The sequence below is a fragment of the Gymnoscopelus braueri genome (genome assembly GCF_963280865.1).
Source record: "Gymnoscopelus braueri genome assembly, chromosome: 11".
Taxonomy (NCBI): Eukaryota; Metazoa; Chordata; class Actinopteri; order Myctophiformes; family Myctophidae; genus Gymnoscopelus; species Gymnoscopelus braueri.
Genome location: NC_137613.1, coordinates 7757468 through 7776360, shown reverse-complemented (window position 1 = coordinate 7776360; position 18893 = coordinate 7757468). Strand labels below are relative to the sequence as shown.

Here is an 18893-nt window from a genome sequence, read left to right as displayed (position 1 = left end):
TGATGTAAATTTTGAATAACAGACTTTTACTTGTAACAGAGTACTTCTACATTGCAGTATTGATACTTGTACTTAAGTTAAACATTTGAGTACTTTTTCCACCAGGTTATATCCTCCCATGTTTTCTCTCTCTCTCTCTTATTCTCTCTCTGTTTCAGGTATAAAGACGCTGGGGGATGGTAACGCGTGGACACCATGGTCCTTACAAGGTGTGTGATTAGCAGTGGTGTAAAGTAACTAAGTACATTTACGCAAGTACTGTACTTAAGTACAATTTTGAGGTATTTTTTACTTTACTGGAGTATTTCTATTTTTCATTACTTTTACAGTACTTCTACTCAGCTACATCTCAGAGGCAAATATTGTACTTTTACTCCACTACAATTATTTGAAAACTTTAGTTACTAGTTACTTTGTAGATTTGGATTGTTATTACAAAACATGCATTAACCACTTCAGCCCTATATACGTGTCAGCCATTTGAAAATAGCAGATCTACAAGCTTGTAGATCTGCTATTTTCAAATGTTTTTTTATACATACATCTGAAAACTTGTGAAACGGGACATTCTGCATAATGAGTACTTTCTACTTTTGGTACTTGAAGTACATTTTGATACCAATACTTTTGTACTTTTACTCAAGTAAATTTTGAATTCTGGACTTTTACTTGCAACAGAATATTTTTACAGTGCAGTATTAACACTTTTACTTAAGTAAGAAATGTGAGTACTTTTTCCACCACTGGTGATAGGTAAAGTGACACTATGGCCACATAATCACTGTATAAGAAGGAAAATGAGCTGAGTCACGCTTCCTTACCAATGGCTATTTTCTGTTGCCCTTTAACCCATTAAGACCGGGAACGCGTCTGTCTGTCATGTCAAAGGAGGAGTTCACCCAAAAAATGACTTATTTTCTATCAATTACACACCCTATGAAGCCTTGATTTCATGGATTTATTTTTGTTTTTGTGGCATTCCTAAGACAATAATTTGATGACCGTGTGTATTTCCGGTAGGAGACACAAATAATCTACTTTGTGGCTCCTACCGGATACATTAGCCGGTAGGAGACGGGAATCAAATTATTAGCTTAGGAATGCGACAAAAACAAAAGAGAATCCATGGATTCAAGGCTTCATAGGGTGTGCAATTGATAGAAAATAAGCCATTTTTTGGGTGAACTCCTCCTTTAAGATTTCTTTGGCTATTCAAAAATAGCAGATCTACAAGCTCATTTTTTTAATTGGCAAGAAACCTTAAAGGTTTAATGACATTCACTTTTACACCACATTCAAAGTCTTTGTCCTGGTCCTTCAAAAGTGTACAAAAAGTTTTAAGTGAAAATTCCATTCCAGTGATCCATGGCAGGTGTTTTTCTCTCACATTTCTAAAGTCTTTTCAACTGCAATGAAAAAATAAATCTTTGCCTGCGGGTGTCGCTGGTGAGGGATTTTGCCTGTCAATCATCACCTCTGCTCCGCCCCCCCCCAAAGGAAAGGATAGGGGAGGGGAGGGGCGAGGAGGAGAGTGGGCGGGATTAATCGACTGTGACCTCACTGTCGAAGGGCCAAGCTCAGATTACTTTTCAGCCTAATTATTCAGAAAACCCCAGACCACAGAAAATCCACTGAATGTTCTAAGTTCAGGTTTTTTGGGTGTAATTGAGGTCATAAAAGCCCAAATAAAACATTGAAAATAAAAAAAGTGAAAATGAATGTCATGATACCTTTAAAATGACACACAGATAGATGCGTTCCCGGTCTTAATGGGTTAACCTTTCAGCATTCAAATTGTCTTCATTCTATTCTTTTCTCTGCAGGGCCAGGGGATGGCGCCGCAGAGGCCTCGGGCATCGGAGGGACGCGGAAGCATGCCGCCGAGCTGTCGAGGCAGGGACGAAAGAGGAAGGCGAGAGGCTGCAGAGGCCTCGGGCATCTGAGGGACGCGGAAGCATGCCGCCGAGCTGTCGAGGCAGGGACGAAAGAGGAAAACGATCCGGTGTTCAAGGTAAGCCTCCCTCTGAACTACGGGCCTCTGGTGCTGGAGAGGACATCTTTCAGCCTGGACGCCTTGCCCGCGTTGCCCCCGGCCGACCCCAGCCCCTCGCCGGAGCCCCAGCCCCAGCCCGGGGACCAGGAGTTCACCTCTGGTCCTCTCTTCAGCGATCGCCACGACGACTTCTGCGAAGACGCAGATACACTCGGCGAGCAACAGGAGTTACAGCACGAACTCTTCGGCGAAGACCCCGACACGCTCGGCGAGCAGCGGGAGTCGCAGCGCGAACTCTTCGGCGAAGACCCCGACACGCTCGCCGAAGAGGACCAACATGAGGAGTGGAACTCGTGGGACACTTGGGGTCACCAAGAGGACGGGGATGGCTACTTTACTGACCGTGACCAGCCGAGGAACCCAGCCGAGGAGAGTCGGCGCATCAATGTTTGGCTTAATTAGCCACTTAAGCCCGATATACTTGGTTTTATAGTTCAAACCTGGTGAAAAATAGATCATCTGCAAGCTCACACCGCGTCACATTGCGATGCGTTGTGAGCTTGTAGATCGGCTATTGTCACAAAAAAAAATTAAACCCACCAATCAAAGGCAGTTTCAAAGGACGGAGGATATTGAAAGAGGATGTCCCGCCTCCACACATGATACCGTGTCCTCCTGACTCGGTTTGTCTGGGCCGTGGTGGCTCCATAGCTGTCCTCACATCTTCTGGAGTCCAACCACATGAACCCATTAAGACCTGAGGCTGATTCCACTAAATGTCTTCAAATCCTTTTTTAAATTTTTTTTTTTTTTTAACATAATCTTTTTTATCAGTGGTTCTCAAACGTTTTCATGTCAAGGACCCACAAAATGATGTGTATTTGGCCTTTGGACCCCCATCTCAAAACATGTCGTTCCAGGGACCCCCAAGAAGCAAAGATTTTAGTTAAAAATGTTTGCTGTAAAAATGTGTATATATATTCAAAGATTTGCACAATTTTTCAAAAATAGTAGATCTACAAGCTCATAGCGCGGCACTCGGTGCCGCACTATGAGCTTGTATATCTGCTATTTTTTAATAGCCAAAGTGTAAAATTATGCTTTTTTTAGCTCAAATCAAAAAATGACACAGATGCGTTCCAGGCCTTAATGGGTTAAGACCGGGAACGCATCTCCGTGTCATTTCAAGATTTATTTTGGCTATTCAAAAACAGCAGATCTACAAGCTCATAGCACGGCACCGTGCGCCGCACGCGCTATGAGCTTGTAGGGCAGCTATTTTTTTTTTTAAATCGTGAACATTAAGTGCAAATCTTCGAATAATACATTTTTCTAAAGCGAACATTTGTAACTCAAATGTTTGCTTCTGGGGGGTTGAGATGGGGGGTCTGCGGCCAAATACATGGTGGTCCTTGACATGAAAAAGGTTTGAGGACCACTGGAGGGACACGAGGGACTACACAGTATACAACTCTGTTTATACTAGAGTATATAAGAACTGTAAGAGAATATATTTTTCCTTTTTTAGTCTTTATATACTTTATAATATAACTCAAATCAAACTTTATTTATAGAGCACCTTTCACACAACCTTAGTTGACCAAAGTGCTGCACGGTTCAAAGCAAAGAAATGCATCAAAACAAAGAACAAATACACACTAACATGTATAAAACATGTTCTCTTTGCTTTCCGTTTATTTCACATGGGTTATTTCTCATCCTTAAACATGCATACATCAGATGTTTGGGGACATCTATTATATTGAAACATTTTGAAACATTTACATTTATCAAAAGCTAGTGGCTTAGATAATTGTGACGCTTTCACTTTGGTAAGCCTGGAAATAGGTCTTTCTTCACACTTTTCATTTAAACAATGCCTACTTCATGTTAAATGGAAAAAAAATATGTTAGACAGAACTTAAAGAACTTCAGTTTTTTACAACCAAGGTTTATGTTTTAGCTTGTAATTAAAGTATAAATAAAAGATGAGTGTTACATTTTTTTCATTTACTGCTTTCTTTAGTTTTAGCAATTTTCCCGATCTTTTTTACAGTGGGCGGGGGCATTCGGGCAGGTGGCTAAATATGTATTTTTTTAAAACACAATAACCCGGCGATTTCTTTATTATTATTTACCGTAGCTCTTCTAGCCCCCAATAACTCACATCTGACCATCAAAGACCACGGGACCCTTTTGTATTGTGTAAAAAAAGACCAAAAAACTATAGAAAGCAGTAAATGAAAAAATAAATTAACACTCATCTTTTATTTACTTTAATTACAAGCTAAGACATAAACCCTTGGTTGTAAAAAAAAAGTTAAAGTTGTCCTTTAACTTCTTGCGTCACAGACTGATTGTAGTTGTGAAACTGTAAAGAAAACATTGAAGTGCAGTATATTGGCAGGTTGCACAACCAACCTAAACCTGTCCCAAAGCCTTGACACTGTGACTGTGCACAGAGGCAACACGACTCACCAACGACCCTCTCGTTGCCATTGAGTGACTGTCAATATCGCATTCATTTAATCTAACATTTCTTCAGCCCATTCAATCCGGGAACGCGCAATAAATCATTTCTTTTGGCTATTCAAAAATAGCAGATATACAAGCTCATACCGAGTGCCGCGCTATGAGCTTGTAGACCTGCTATTTTAGAAAAATCGTGAGAATTTGTGCGAATCTTTAAATATATATATATTTTTAAGCAAACATGTTAAAAATATTTTTATATATATTTTTGCCCCTTGAGTAAGTTGAGATATACATTTTCAAATATTTGCACACATTTTCATGATTTTTCAAAATCAGCAGATCTACAAGCTCAATGCCCGCGCTATGAGCTTTGTATTATCTGCTATTTTTGAATAGCCCAAAGAAATCTACAATGACAGAGATGCGTCCCCGAATTTGAATGTGTTCACAACCTGCCAATGTGAACAAGCTGAAAAACGGGCGTCTATATTCCCAAAATCGCCAATTTGACGATGTGTCTGTAAATCATGTCAAGATTTTGTTACTGGCTAAATATGATCTAATGCAGGGGTCTTCGACAGGGGGTCCGGGACCCCTAGGGGGTCCTCAGAGTTACTACAGGGGGTCCGCCAAATCTTTGTGTGATATGATTTTTTTTTTTTTACATTAGCCACTTCAACCCTAGCGTCCCTTTTCTGAGGAGAACTTTAGTCAAAAATAGCAGATCTACAAGCTCACGGGGCGTTGTGAGCTTGTAGATCGGCTATCTTTGGCAAAGAGTTATAGTTGTAGACTATAGAGGGGAAAAAAGAGCGGCAAAGGTTTATCTGAAACACAATTTTATACAATACAGAGGGGGTCCCTGCTTCTCTCTCTCTCTCTCTCAGCTAGGGGGTCCTTGGCCTGAAAACGTTGAAGACCCCTAATCTAATGGCTCTGAAACGATTGGTGAGCTCATCTCTGTTTTGCTTGTCCAGAATCTCTCTCTTTCAACGGGTCTGGCTGAAACTATTGAATCTCACAATGCTGCTTATTGGTTTATTAAGCCGACCAATCCCAGACCAGGTGTCGATGAAAGTCCTTTGGTGCCGTGCTTTAATCACTCATCGATGTGTTGTTTTATTTTCACATGCTGCTTTAAATGCATTGTAAACAAAAGGCCTTTTATTATTATTATTATTATTATTATTAGGGGTTTTGAGCTGATTCATGCCACACTGTATAGATGTCAATGTGTTCATGCCATTACCACAATATACAGTATACACGGTCCTTAAAGGGATAGTTCACCTCCAAAATGACTTTTTCCCCCCTATCGATTAGTCACCCCATGGAGACTTCAATTCATGGATACTTTTTAAGTGTCACTCAGTGAAGCGCTGAATAAAACCAGTATATCCTTCTGGGATAATGCTGCTGCGCCACCAAGATTGGTTCAGTATTAGCTATAGCGTAGCACACTGGATGCTATTTTAATTTACATTGTTGATATTCAGTCATGTGGGGGAGTGTCATTGCTGGATTTCAAGTGTCAACATGCAGAATAAACGTCAAGCCTTGGTTCGCAGACTTTGCCTCGGTTTCTTCATTGAGTGGTATCAGTCATTACAATTCTGCTCTTGACTCTTTTAAACTTTAACCCCATAATACTACCCTGGGTCTGACAATCACTGCATTGGGGATACATTTACATACATACACTCACTCCTGAGGGCCACATCGCATGTACTGTCAAGAGGGCAGACATCTCTTATCTCTGTATTTTAACTTTTTTTCCCCGCCATTCTATGTGACACAAAAGTAGCAAAAATAGCAGATCTACAAGCTCAAAACGCGTCGCAGACAGTGCGATGCGTTTTGAGCTAGAATTGTTTGAATTTATTTCCCAGGGTGTTTGTATGTTTTAGTGACAATACACACATACACGTTGAGTCCATTATTTTCTTTTCGGAGGGGTGTGTGTGTTTAATGATTACACACACTTCCGTTCTCCTTCTCCCCCCCCTCCTCCTCCTCCTTCTCCTCCTCTCCCCCTTGACGCGACCACCACAGTGAACCTCCTCCTCCCCAGGCAGGGCTACTCCTCTCTCCTCCTGGATCTCTGCCACCCTCCTTCTTCAGTCTCCTCCATCGATCCAACAGAGACCGGTGTCTCCTTCTCCTCCTCCTCCTCCTGCTCTGCTGTGTGCTCCTGTCATGGAGGACCATGACAACATGGACTATTTCTACCAGCAGGTCGTGCAGAAGGACGTGTAGTAGGTTTTGAGGTAGTGTAGTAGACTTTGGTAATGGAGAGTACTGTTTCAGAGTTCAGGATTTTAAAATGTAGATTGGTCCTAGAGATAAAAAAAATCAAAAAGGGGGCGGGTCAATGCATTATATTGTAGAAACTAGAACCATGATATTGCGTCATCTCGTTTTTAATGTATGAACCGATTGAACACTGGATTCATTGACGACTTACACTTGTTAGTTATTCATTGTGTCCACACGAGGGCGACAAAGAGCTTTGAATACAAACAGATCAACGGAGTCAGGTCATTTATCTCACCATTAGTTCAATGAATGGATTCAGATCAATGTTGTGTTTTTGCTCCTTGCTGTTAGTGAGTTACTTACTTTTGTGCACAACACTGGTCTCTCTAGCATTGGTTCTCAATCCCCCAAAATAATCATACTAAATGGATTCAGATCAATGTTTTGTTTTTGCTCCTTGCTGTTAGTGAGTTACTTACTTTTGTGCACAACACTGGTCTCTCTAGCATTGGTTCTCAATCCCCCAAAATAATCATATTTGAACAGGGGGGGACCCCGTAAAATAATCCTATCTGAACTGGGGACCCCCCACCCTGACAAGCACTTGGTATTGTAGGAGTTGAGGCATTACATTTAGTTTGACTCGGTTCCACAGATAAATATTGTGAAAATAGCAGATCTACAAGCTTGTAGATCTGCTATTTTCATAATGTTTGCCTCTTTCATATATTATTTGACAATTTGGCCAATGTTTGACCAGGTTTTTTTTTTTAGGTATTAAAAAGGTCTAAAAGTCCTTAAATTGTCACTACTGTCACCCGGGGGGACCCCCTCAAAATCATCTAGCGACCCCCCCCCCCCCTGGGGGTCCCGACCCACAGGCTGAGAACCTAGTATAGCTGATGATGATGCAACCATCAGTGTGGTTGTGTGATCTTGTAGCTCCATCCGCAGAGAGGCCACCTGGTCTGTGTCATCACAATCTGGGAACCCATCGCCAACTGAAAATGAAAAACAGCGCCCTCTGCTGTTTGTTCTATGTCTGTTGGCTCTGGGCGGACGATAACGTAACACCAGAGCACAAGGAAACCGGTGTTTGTGATGCGCCTTCAGCGCATCACTTCCGGTTGGTGCGACTATGTTTTCATTCCCACTAACAATATTTCTACACGGAACACTAACACCACTTCTCCCAGAGAACATGGATCGTTTTGGTTATAAGCCCACTTGTTTCTATGATGAAAGAGTAAGTTAAAATGTGAATATATTTCCGTGGTTTTGTCTGCTCCGCGGACGCTATTGTTAAATTAGTTTCGGTTTGTTTCGAGGGGGAAAGATCGACGGACATGTGAATCCCGCCCACTACATGTGATTGGGTAAAGCGCGGCCTACTTCCTGATCTGAATGCGCACTCGTTATGACGAACCTCCCCGACAGATTCCAACGCAGTGCAGAAGCTGTTCTTGAGAGATTAGTGTCATCACATCAGATCTGGATCCCATAGCCCGGGATGCAACCGCTGTCATTGGCTGTCATTGGTTAGTTGGTTGTCAGGCAACCGCTGAACGTGTGACGCCCAGCCAGGCAGTTATTCATGAGATGAATTAGTTAGGGAATTTTAGCAAAATATTTGGACCATCTGTGAAAAAATTTACTACCAATAGCTTTCTTCACCAATGTGTTCTTATAGGTGTCTAGAATCACCTCTCAAAAAGTGCAACCCCAAATCCTCGTGGAAAATCCTGGAGAGCCAATCAAAGTTAAGGAGCCCAGAGGGCTTGGGTGAAAAATATGAAAAGAAATAAAAGTCTTGTGAGGTGTCTAACTAGGGGTTTTCAGGGGTGCTGAATCCATTCCAACCATTATTTTTGAGAAAAAATGTCTCCCTGGCCATCTAATATTGGTATATTGGTTATTGTTAGTGTATAATCAGTGTATAATCAATGGTAGGGGATTGGGGTGTTGTTGAATTGATTCTATTTTGAAAAATAAAATAAGAAAATATTGCTAAACACTTGATAAGAGTGTACACCTGTGCACATGCTCAGTGGGATACACTGTCTGCATGTGGGGAAGGAGCGGGAGTGTTGCATCCTGGCAAATATGTCTGGACGATTTTAAGGTACGGTAGTTTATCTACTTTTTGGCATTTATTTTCCTCTGCTGGCAAAACTTTTGATTACTGTGAATTTAGATGTAAAATTTCTCTAGCCTATTGCTTACATTGAACAATCATTAGTTAAACAATCATGACACTTGTCTTTTAGTAGAACATGGAAGAGGATTCTGTAGCTTGTGGCTTAAGGTGCTTCATCTGTGGTGGTCCTGAGACTGAGATTCAAAAGCTCTCAAAAGTCACCCAAAAAGGCTATGCACAGATGTTGTCTTATTCTGAGAGTGTGGATGATGCAGCATTAATCAGAAGACTACATGAGGACTGGAAAAACTGAGATGACCCCAAACTAAGATACCATTTGGAATGCAAAACCAAGCTATACAGTCATGCAAGAGGTATATCCACTGGAAATCGTACGTTTTTTTCAATGTGATGAAAGTTGCCACTTGCAGATTTCAATCCTATTCTATGTTGTGAGTGACATCATAATTTAATAAAAACTTTAAACATAATCTATTCTTTAGAGCAAGATGAACAAGACCAACGGCCAGACAGGAAGAAAAGACGCAGGGCATTGTCTGGGTCAAGTAGTTCAAGTGCTAGCTGGCACACTTGATCTACCATAATACTTGCATCCTTTGCAATGAAGGTATCAATGCTGGCACATTGAAAATAAACCCTGGTAAGTCTTTTGTATGTAAGATTCAAATGAATTTTGATAATTGTTTTTCTTGCTCCTCATTGTAGGCTTCCACTCAAAGTAGAATAATTTAATCATGCACATACTGTATGTGGCTACCTTTTATCCAGACAGAGCTCGGCAGTTGTATCGTGCACCTGATAATGTCTACCAGGACCAACTGAAAGGAGTTTGATGCAGAGAGCAAAGCGACGAGGTGATGACTGGGGACTTGAAGTTGCTGGTCGCCTGGTGGCAGAAGAGGCAGTATATCATATTCGATGCAGAAGAGACTTTGAGAACCCTGTTACAAAGTCTGAGGTAACATTATATGGATACACAATACAGCTGTACAATACAACTCACATTTCTTATCCTGAGGGAAGAAATATAATTTTTAATAGTGAAACTTTTGATTTCAAAATAATTTATTCTGCAAGATTGATATGGGTCCAGGAATGAGGGGGACTAATAAAGGATAAGAAATGTGAGTTGTATTGTACAGCTGTATTGCGTATCCATATAATGTTACCTTAGACTTTGTAACAGGGTTCTCAAAGTCTCTTCTTCATCGAATATGATATACTGCCTCTTCTGCCACCAAATCTATAATACCAGACAGGCGACCAGCGACTTCACGTCCCCAGTCATCACCTCGTCGCTTTGCTTTCTGCATCAAACTCCTTTTCAGTTGGTCCTGGTAGACATTATCAGGTGCACGATACAACTGCCGAGCTCTGTCTGGATAAAAGGTAGCCACATACAGTATGTGCATGATTAAATTATTCTACTTTGAGTGGAAGCCTACAATGAGGAGCAAGAAAAACAATTATCAAAATTCATTTGAATCTTACATACAAAAGACTTACCAGGGTCTATTTTCAATGTGCCAGCATTGATACCTTCATTGCAAAGGATGCAAGTATTATGGTAGATCAAGTGTGCCAGCTAGCACTTGAACTACTTGACCCAGACAATGCCCTGCGTCTTTTCTTCCTGTCTGGCCGTTGGTCTTGCTCATCTTGCTCTAAAGAATAGATTATGTTTAAAGTTTTTATTAAATTATGATGTCACTCACAACATAGAATAGGATTAAAATCTGCAAGTGGCAACTTTCATCACATTGAAAAAAACGTACGATTTCCAGTGGATATACCTCTTGCACGACTGTATAGCTCGGTTTTGCATTCCAAATGGTATCTTAGTTTGGGGTCATCTCAGTTTTTCCAGTCCTCATGTAGTCTTCTGATTAATGCTGCATCATCCACATCCTCAGAATAAGACAACATCTGTGCATAGCCTTTTTGGGTGACTTTTGAGAGCTTTTGAATCTCAGTCTCAGGACCACCACAGATGAAGCACCTTAAGCCACAAGCTACAGAATCCTCTTCCATGTTGTCTACTAAAAGACAAGTGTCATGATTGTTTAACTAATGATTGTTCAATGTAAGCAATAGGCTAGAGAAAATTGACATCTAAATTCACAGTAATCAAAAGTTTTGCAAGCAGAGGAAAATAAATGCCAAAAAGTAGATAAACTACCGTACCTTAAAATCGTCCAGACATATTTGCCAGGATGCAACACTCCCGCTCCTTCCCCACATGCAGACAGTGTATCCCACTGAGCATGTGCACAGTAGGTGTACACTCTTATCAAGTGCTTAGCAATATTTTCTTATTTTATTTTTCAAATAGAATCAATTCAACAACACCCCAATCCCCTACCATTGATTATACACTGATTATACACTAACAATAACCAATATACCAATATTAGATGGCCAGGGAGACATTTTTACTCAAAAATAATGGTTGGAATGGATTCAGCACCCCTGAAAACCCCTAGTTAGACACCTCACAAGACTTTTATTTCTTTTCATATTTTTCACCCAAGCCCTCTGGGCTCCTTAACTTTGATTGGCTCTCCAGGATTTTCCACGAGGATTTGGGGTTGCACTTTTTGAGAGGTGATTCTAGACACCTATAAGAACACATTGGTGAAGAAAGCTATTGGTAGTAAATTTTTTCACAGATGGTCCAAATATTTTGCTAAAATTCCCTAACTAAATGTAGAATTTAAATGATGAACATGATTGTAAACAATATGGAAGAAGAACACTTTGATCTTATCAATTATGTGTTAATATATATTTTTTTAGAGATGGCAGCATTGTCCCAATTAGTAATGGACTGTCAGCAACCATAACCATTTTGTTTAGTCAAGTAATGTTTATTTATAAAGCACGTTTAAAAACAACAGCAGTTGAACCAAAGTGCTTTCCAAAACACCAATAGCAATAAATAGTCATATAGACAGAGCACAGTAGACCAGGGGGTCCCAACCTGTTTAGGCTGTGACCCCCCCAAATAATCATATTTGAACTGGGGACCCCCTATTTGAACTGGAGACCCCCCAAAATAATCACATTCGAACAGGGGACACCTCAAAATAATCGTATTTGAACTGAGGACCCCCCAAAATAATACTGAGGACCCCCCAAAATAATCATATTTGAATTGGGGACCCCCCAAATAATCATATTTGAACTATGGACCCCCGGAATAATCATATTTGAACTGGGGACCCACAAATAATCATATTTGAACTGGGGACCCCCCAAAATAATCATATTTTAACCCCCCACCCTGACAAGCACTTGGAATTGTAGGCATCACATCTTGTTCGACTCTGTTCCACAGATAAATATAAATATTTTTAATTTGACAATTTGGCCAATGTTTGACTATGTTTATCCTATAGTTGGCTACTTTTTTACATAGTAATGGTCTTATTATTCGTTTATTTATTTATTTTCATTTTAGAGGTATTAAATATCACACAATACAACTGTGTGAGGAAAAAAACTCCGGAATATGGATGCTTGGGATAGTGGTTCAAGTTCATCCCTTCCTGCCTATACTGATTTAAATGGGAACCACAGTTGAAGATGTATTTAGATGTATTTCTATGTAATTCTGAACTTAATCACCACCTACCTGTAATTGGATTGTATGTGTTGCCGATGTTGTTGAGGACTCTCTTGTAGACCAGAGTGGTGTCGACATTAAATGGTCCGACATCCTGACTTGAGTCACTCAAACCAGCAGAGAAGGCCACCTTCGGTTTGTCTGTCAACACAGCAGCATTAGATTAAAGTAAGCCACTACTCCTCCTCAAAGTACCTTCACTTTCTTGCACCTTGTTCTCAACCACACCCAGTCTGGTCTGAAGGACTTCCATCTTGCTTTCAATGCCGTTCAATTTGGCAGCCATTTCTGAAAGATATTAAGGAGAAACGTATCATGTTAAAGGGACTACACCATGAATTTTTACTTTTTCTTCTTTTGTGTGTGTTTTTGGTCTCCCCTACCTCTCTTCTATCCCCAAAAATACCCCAGTTTGAACACTCAGGCTTTCACAGCATATCTGAGGTTTTCTGTAAATTGGTCTCAAGACAGGCCAAACTGATTTGTACCCTGACGTGACGTCAGGTCAGGGTACAATCCCTCCTGTTTTTCAGTAAAAAAAAAAAAAAAAGGACAATGTGGTATTGCAGGTGAAAGTGCTTTATAAGCCAGAGAGAAGTTAGTTGGAATGAGTATATCTGAGGCTTGGTTTAGGCTCAAACCTTTTGAAAAACGTTTGAGGGACATAAACAATATATTAAATATATTTTATTTTTTTAATTCATGGTGTAGATCCTTTAAATTATGAAAAATTGAAACACATTTCAGCCTGTACCTATACAACTTCAAGCTCCATTTTTAGATCTCGTTTGATGCTCAAAAAGCATGGAGACGCTTGACCAGTGGTGTAAAGTAACTAAAATGGGAAATACTCCAGTCAAGTAAAAAGTCCTCAAAAGTGTACTTAAGTACAGTACTTGAGTAGATGTACTTAGTTACTTTACACCACTGGTAGCCTACCTGGTTCAAGACGGCGCTCTCTCTCCTCGACCCGCCCATCACTCTCCCCGGCCTGAGCCTCAGACAGGCAGAACAGTAAAACCAGCACAGCCCCACAGCAGCCCTTCATTATGAAACAGAGTGACTGTGAGATATTGTGCAAATTCATGTCCTTTATGTACTCACAAACCTGATAAACAAACAGCGGACATGTCATTGTGCCCAGTGGAAAGTTAATGTACAAGCTGGTGGACACTAAATAAAGTCTGAGAGTTCCAACACGTGGTGGTATGATAAGATATTGGTTCTGAAAACAGTGGGAATATATTTGATGTAATATCAGCTGCTTTTTCTGGTCTGGTGTTGGTGGGCCGAAACGTCCGTCATATGAGCTGCTGCTGAGGGTGAAAGACTATAATAAACAAGATCCTAAATGGATGAAAGTGAGTGCTGGTAATATTCCTTTCTAAGAAACTGTTTCTACCTGAACCGTGCACCTGATACACACGTAGGCTATTGTGAACTACTCGTCTGATTCTCTCTCTTTCAAGTATAATTAAGAGAACAACAGCAATAAAATAGCGACAGATATAGAAACATAATCCCTTGTGCATAATGTGACACGACACACAACCAAGTATAACTCAGGCTTCAATGAGGGAGGGGTACCAATGACCCCCATTCACTGTTTGTTTGATCAGTTGATCAAATACTGTCAGTTCCCTTCCACTCCAAATGCACTTCACTTACTGTAGTTCCTGTGTGTCATACCAGCAGAAATAAGACATGATCCAGAGATCAGGAACTCATGGGCACAAGATCCTCATCTAAGACAGTGGTTCTCAACCTGTGGGTCGGGACCCCCACGTGATTTGGGGGGGGTCGCCAGATGACAGTGAAGTGACACTTTAAGGACTTTTAAACCTTTGTACAGTAATACCTCAAACAAAAAACAAACGACTTTTACGCAAGTCAATTTTGAATTCCGGACTTTTATTGTGACAGAGTACTTCTGTGGTATATTGTACAAGTGTGAAACATAGTTGGAAGGTCCAGGACTCCAGACACAAGAACAAGTTCCTTAAGTTGGTTTATTGGATAAAAACAGAGCACAGAGTACAGGAGTCAGCCTTGCTTCATGGTGTGGCCGTTGGAAGGGGACGCGTACCAAAGGCGACCGGAGAGTGACCCTCTATTTCATGTAAGCAGACTCGCATAGCTAATGTACACATGATCCTATGTTAATGCCATTCCTGTCAGTGGTCACTTTATCATTCTTGGCTATAATCTAAAACATCTGGCAGACCAGACCTTAACTCCTGACTGCACTGGTCTGGTTCTGGTCCGGATGAGCCGTTACAGTAATTGTACCTGTCACAATGTTCTATACTGATGGTCCATTGTGGAACCTTGGGCCGTCAACCTTTACTTTATAGAGTGTGGAGCACTGAGGTAGTGCTCCAGTCAGAAGGCAGGCCTTGATAGCCACAGCTTTGATAAACTGAATGTAAAGATAAGGACTTCAGAATTCTCCAGGCGCTCAACTGAACGCTTGTTTGCATGCAGACTTTGATGTGGAGCGAATTGCCTTCGTGATATATCAGGTCGTATTGTTTTAATATCATGAATTTGTGTTCTGTTATTCACATATTATAGAGGGAATCTCCCTTATTGTCAATAAAGATGCCTTGCTCAGGTGAACGGTAATTTCTGTGTATGTCGTCTATAAACTGGACTTTAGGGTTTTATTGAACCATAGAGTGACAGGACCGCCACGGCACATCAATACTCTGGCCGGAACGTACTTTCTGTACATGGTGAGGCCTTCCACTAAAGACTGTGTGTGTGTGTGTGTGTGTGTGTGTGTGTGTGTGTGTGTGTGTGTGTGTGTGTGTGTGTGTGTGTGTGTGTGTGTGTGTGTGTGTGTGTGTGTACCAATGTGCAACAACATAATACTATGATAATGTATTGTCAGATACCACAATACTTTTACATAAGTAAAACATTTGAGTACCTTTTCCACCACTGCACCAGAGTCAACCAGGAGTGCAGTGGTATCTAAAAACTGATCATAAACGTATAATGTTAAAGTAACCTAAAACAGGGTCGGATCTGCTGGGAGGAGGGGGGGGGAGACTGATATGTGTGATACTAGTGTTTTATAACATCACAATAATAATTTTAAAGTTCCGGGAAAGCATCTGTAATTTTAGATTTTAACCACTTAAACTTTAACCATTATTTTATAATTTGGCAATTCAGAAATAGCAGATCTACAAGCTCATAGTGCGGCACCGAGTGCCGCGCTATGAGCTTGTAGATCTGCTATTTTTGAAAAATCATGAAAATGTGTGCAAATCTTTTAATATTAATATAATATTATATATAATATTATATTTTTGCTTCTGGGGGGTCCCTGGAACAAAACATTTTGAGATGGGGGTCCGTGGCGAAATACATTATCTAAAAATGTTTTCTAAATCCTAATCCTAGTATGTTGCCATATCAGTGGTGCTCCACCTGATCTAAGCCTCAGTAAAAAAGTAAACTTACATTTGTTAAGATGCTTCAATGAAATTTACGTAGTGTGCATATCGAAAAACCTGTCACTAGAAAACAACCTGTGATATATCTTCTTTTATATTCCTGAACCGATTAACTGACAAAGGACATAATTGTTCAGAAATAGTGTTGGGTTCACAGGCCGGTCCAGCCACCTCTCATTTCACCAAACTTCTGGATCCAGTTTGCAGTTTGCCTCCCATGAACTGGTCCATGGCCTGATCTTCATCTATAAGATACCTTGGGGTTGCCATGCTGGACAGTTTGCCATCGGGAAGCCGGTGCGTGTTGGTCTAATCAGGTACTGGCTTCCCTGATTGGTCAATCCAACAAATCCAGGGATTGGCCAGGATTTGTGTGATGTTTGTGCTGCTGTATATATAAGTGGTACTGTGCATTGATTCTTACAGAGCAGGGCTGGACCAATCTCTTGTAAGCTATGCAGTTGCTGGTATATAAAATTTTACTTTAAATCTACAGAGTTGCTGGTGTATAAAGTGTTACTTTAATCTACTTGAATCTACAGCGTTGCTGGTGTACAGAATGTTCCACTGGGCGGTGCACCTGAGTCCTCTTGGAGCACCACTACGACAGTTTGATGGTCGCCGTAGACCAACAAATCTTAGTAGACACTCAGGTTTTTATGTGACAACTTGTGTGTTGGTGGGACACAACATTTACGTCTTTGAAGATCTCAGGCACTGTGGTGAAATTGCTGTGCACATCTTTAACACAATGTCTTTACGTTGGACGACGTTGCACCCAGGGAAAACAGGGAGAGAACGTCCATTTCCCCCCATTCGCTCTGGCCACACAGCTGTGCTGATAGAAGATACTGTCTACTTCTGGGGAGGCTATCCTTTCTCCAATGTACTCTATGCATTTGATGTGGACACCCACACATGGTTCAAGGCCAAGCATTCTGGGACTGTTCAAGGGAGGTGCTGGCACGCAGCCTGTGTCTTGGAGAAGGTCATGTATATCTGTGGAGGAATTTATAGTATGTCTTCCTATTATAATGACATTCCTGCTCATAATGACCTTTGCAAGTTGGACACCACCACAATGGTCTGGTCTTTAATTAACACCAGAGAAGCTCCACTAGCCCCTAAGGGTCACTCTGCCACCATCATAGGGACAAAGATATTTGTATTTGAGGGCGGAATTCACCGCGCTTTTAAAAGCAAAGCTCTTATCCGAGTGTTCGACACAGAGACTAACTGTTGGCTGAGCATGCCAGATAAAGCAAATAAAAATGAAAAGCTTTGTTCAAAAGTAGTAATTCACTCAGCCTTTGCCTACAATGGAGAGCTGTACATATTTTGTTGCAGAAGAGAGAAAGAGAACTACATTGATCCGATGGAGCTGATGGTCAATGATCTGTGGAAATTCAATCCAGAGACCTTCTCCTGGAAGAAGGTTGAGCCCAAGGGTGAAGGCCCAGGTCCAGGGTTTCCTAACAGCTGTTGCGTGGTGGGAGTGGGAGATCGTATCATCCTCTTTGAAGGACATGAAGGAGAGTCCGTAATCGTTGATGACCTGTACATCTTAGACTTTAATCCTAGTCTCAAGACGTTATGTAAACTAGCAGTTATTCAGTACGGTCTGGAGCAGTCGGGACTCCCACACGACATCAGATGGGAACTGGCAACCATGATAACCAAAACGGCGATCCCATGAAAAAAGAAAGATAGTAGGGTACTTATCCCCTCTCGACCCCCTTCAGTTTACTTACCAGGCAGACATCGGGGTTGACTGTACTGCCATGGGCAGTACAGTCAGGATCATGTTTATTGACTTCTCCAGAGCCTTCAATACTATCCAGCCTCTACTGCTTGCAGAGAAGCTTGCGTTGATGGGGGTTGATGGAGTTTGTCAGACACCAAAGCGTAAGAACATCTCGCTGAAATAAGCAAAACAAAAGCGACTATGAGCACTTTAAGCCTATATACAAATACATTGGATACTTGAAAATAGACGATCTATAAGCTCACGTTATAGATAGGCTATTTTTAAAGAAGAAATCTTAGGGGGAAAAAATATGGGGGTCTATGGCACAACATATTTTCAGAAGGGGGAGGTCTGCGCCTCTGCGGACAAATATTAATTTGGGGGTCCTTGCCATGAAAACGGGTTCAAACAACATTAGGAAACGAGGCCAAAAAAGCAACTACACTTTCAAGCAACTTTACAGAAAAACAATCCCAAAGTCGATTATAATAAGCGGACATGGCAACACTGTCACTGACTGCTTCTGCGCGCTTGACGAGAGAGAAAGAGAGGGAGAGGGAGACGTCGATTAAAAGGAATTGGAATAAACACAAATGTATGTATTGGGTCTGACTCTGGAGAGCATCCTAGTGAACTATCCTACAGTGTGTGATCCCTGGTCGGGGATCAATCTATAGGGTGAAAACCACAACGATATATGACACCCGATTTCAAGAAATAAACTCCTGCAGTGTTCGAGAAAGGTCGTCACAGGCAGACCTGTATCCCGAGAGAAGACACACTATGCACCCACTGCACACAAAATGAAGTGGAAACCGAGCTACACTTCCTAACCGTCTGTCCATTGTACCAAGACATCAGAGACACATACTTCCCACAGATTACAACCACACACGGAGATTTTGAAAACATGACCAATGACAAAAAACTCCCATATCTGCTGGGCAAAGTACAACAATGTGCAAACACAGCAGCAAGATTCGTGAGTTGCTGTGATAGGAAAAGGATATCAAACGGAACACAACCACCCTAAAGACTAATCATTGTGTATATTCCGGCACTATACCTGCACCCAGTGATCTTGGTACATAGAAATTGATCTATTGAAGATTCTGACTTTCAAATGTACTTAGTTACTTTCCACCACTGGTTACAAGTAAAAGTCCAGAATTGAA

The 18893-nt window shown here is 41.1% G+C and overlaps 1 protein-coding gene across 4 annotated transcripts in view; it reads left to right on the top strand.

Annotated features, from left to right (window-relative positions):
- Positions 1-18893, top strand: part of LOC308094700 (uncharacterized protein) — a 353814-nt gene that overhangs the window by 20897 nt on the left and 314024 nt on the right. For 2 of the 4 annotated variants that reach the window (XM_080441498.1, XM_080441496.1), the window contains 2 exons: positions 159-209; positions 1824-6177. In XM_080441498.1, the coding sequence (XP_080297624.1) occupies positions 159-209; positions 1824-2455 (683 nt within the window). In that variant the 3' untranslated portion in view covers positions 2456-6177. Of the gene's footprint in view, positions 1-158; positions 210-1823; positions 6179-18893 lie in introns of those variants that run through there. The other 2 variants (XR_013933978.1, XM_080441497.1) reach the window with 2 other exon arrangements.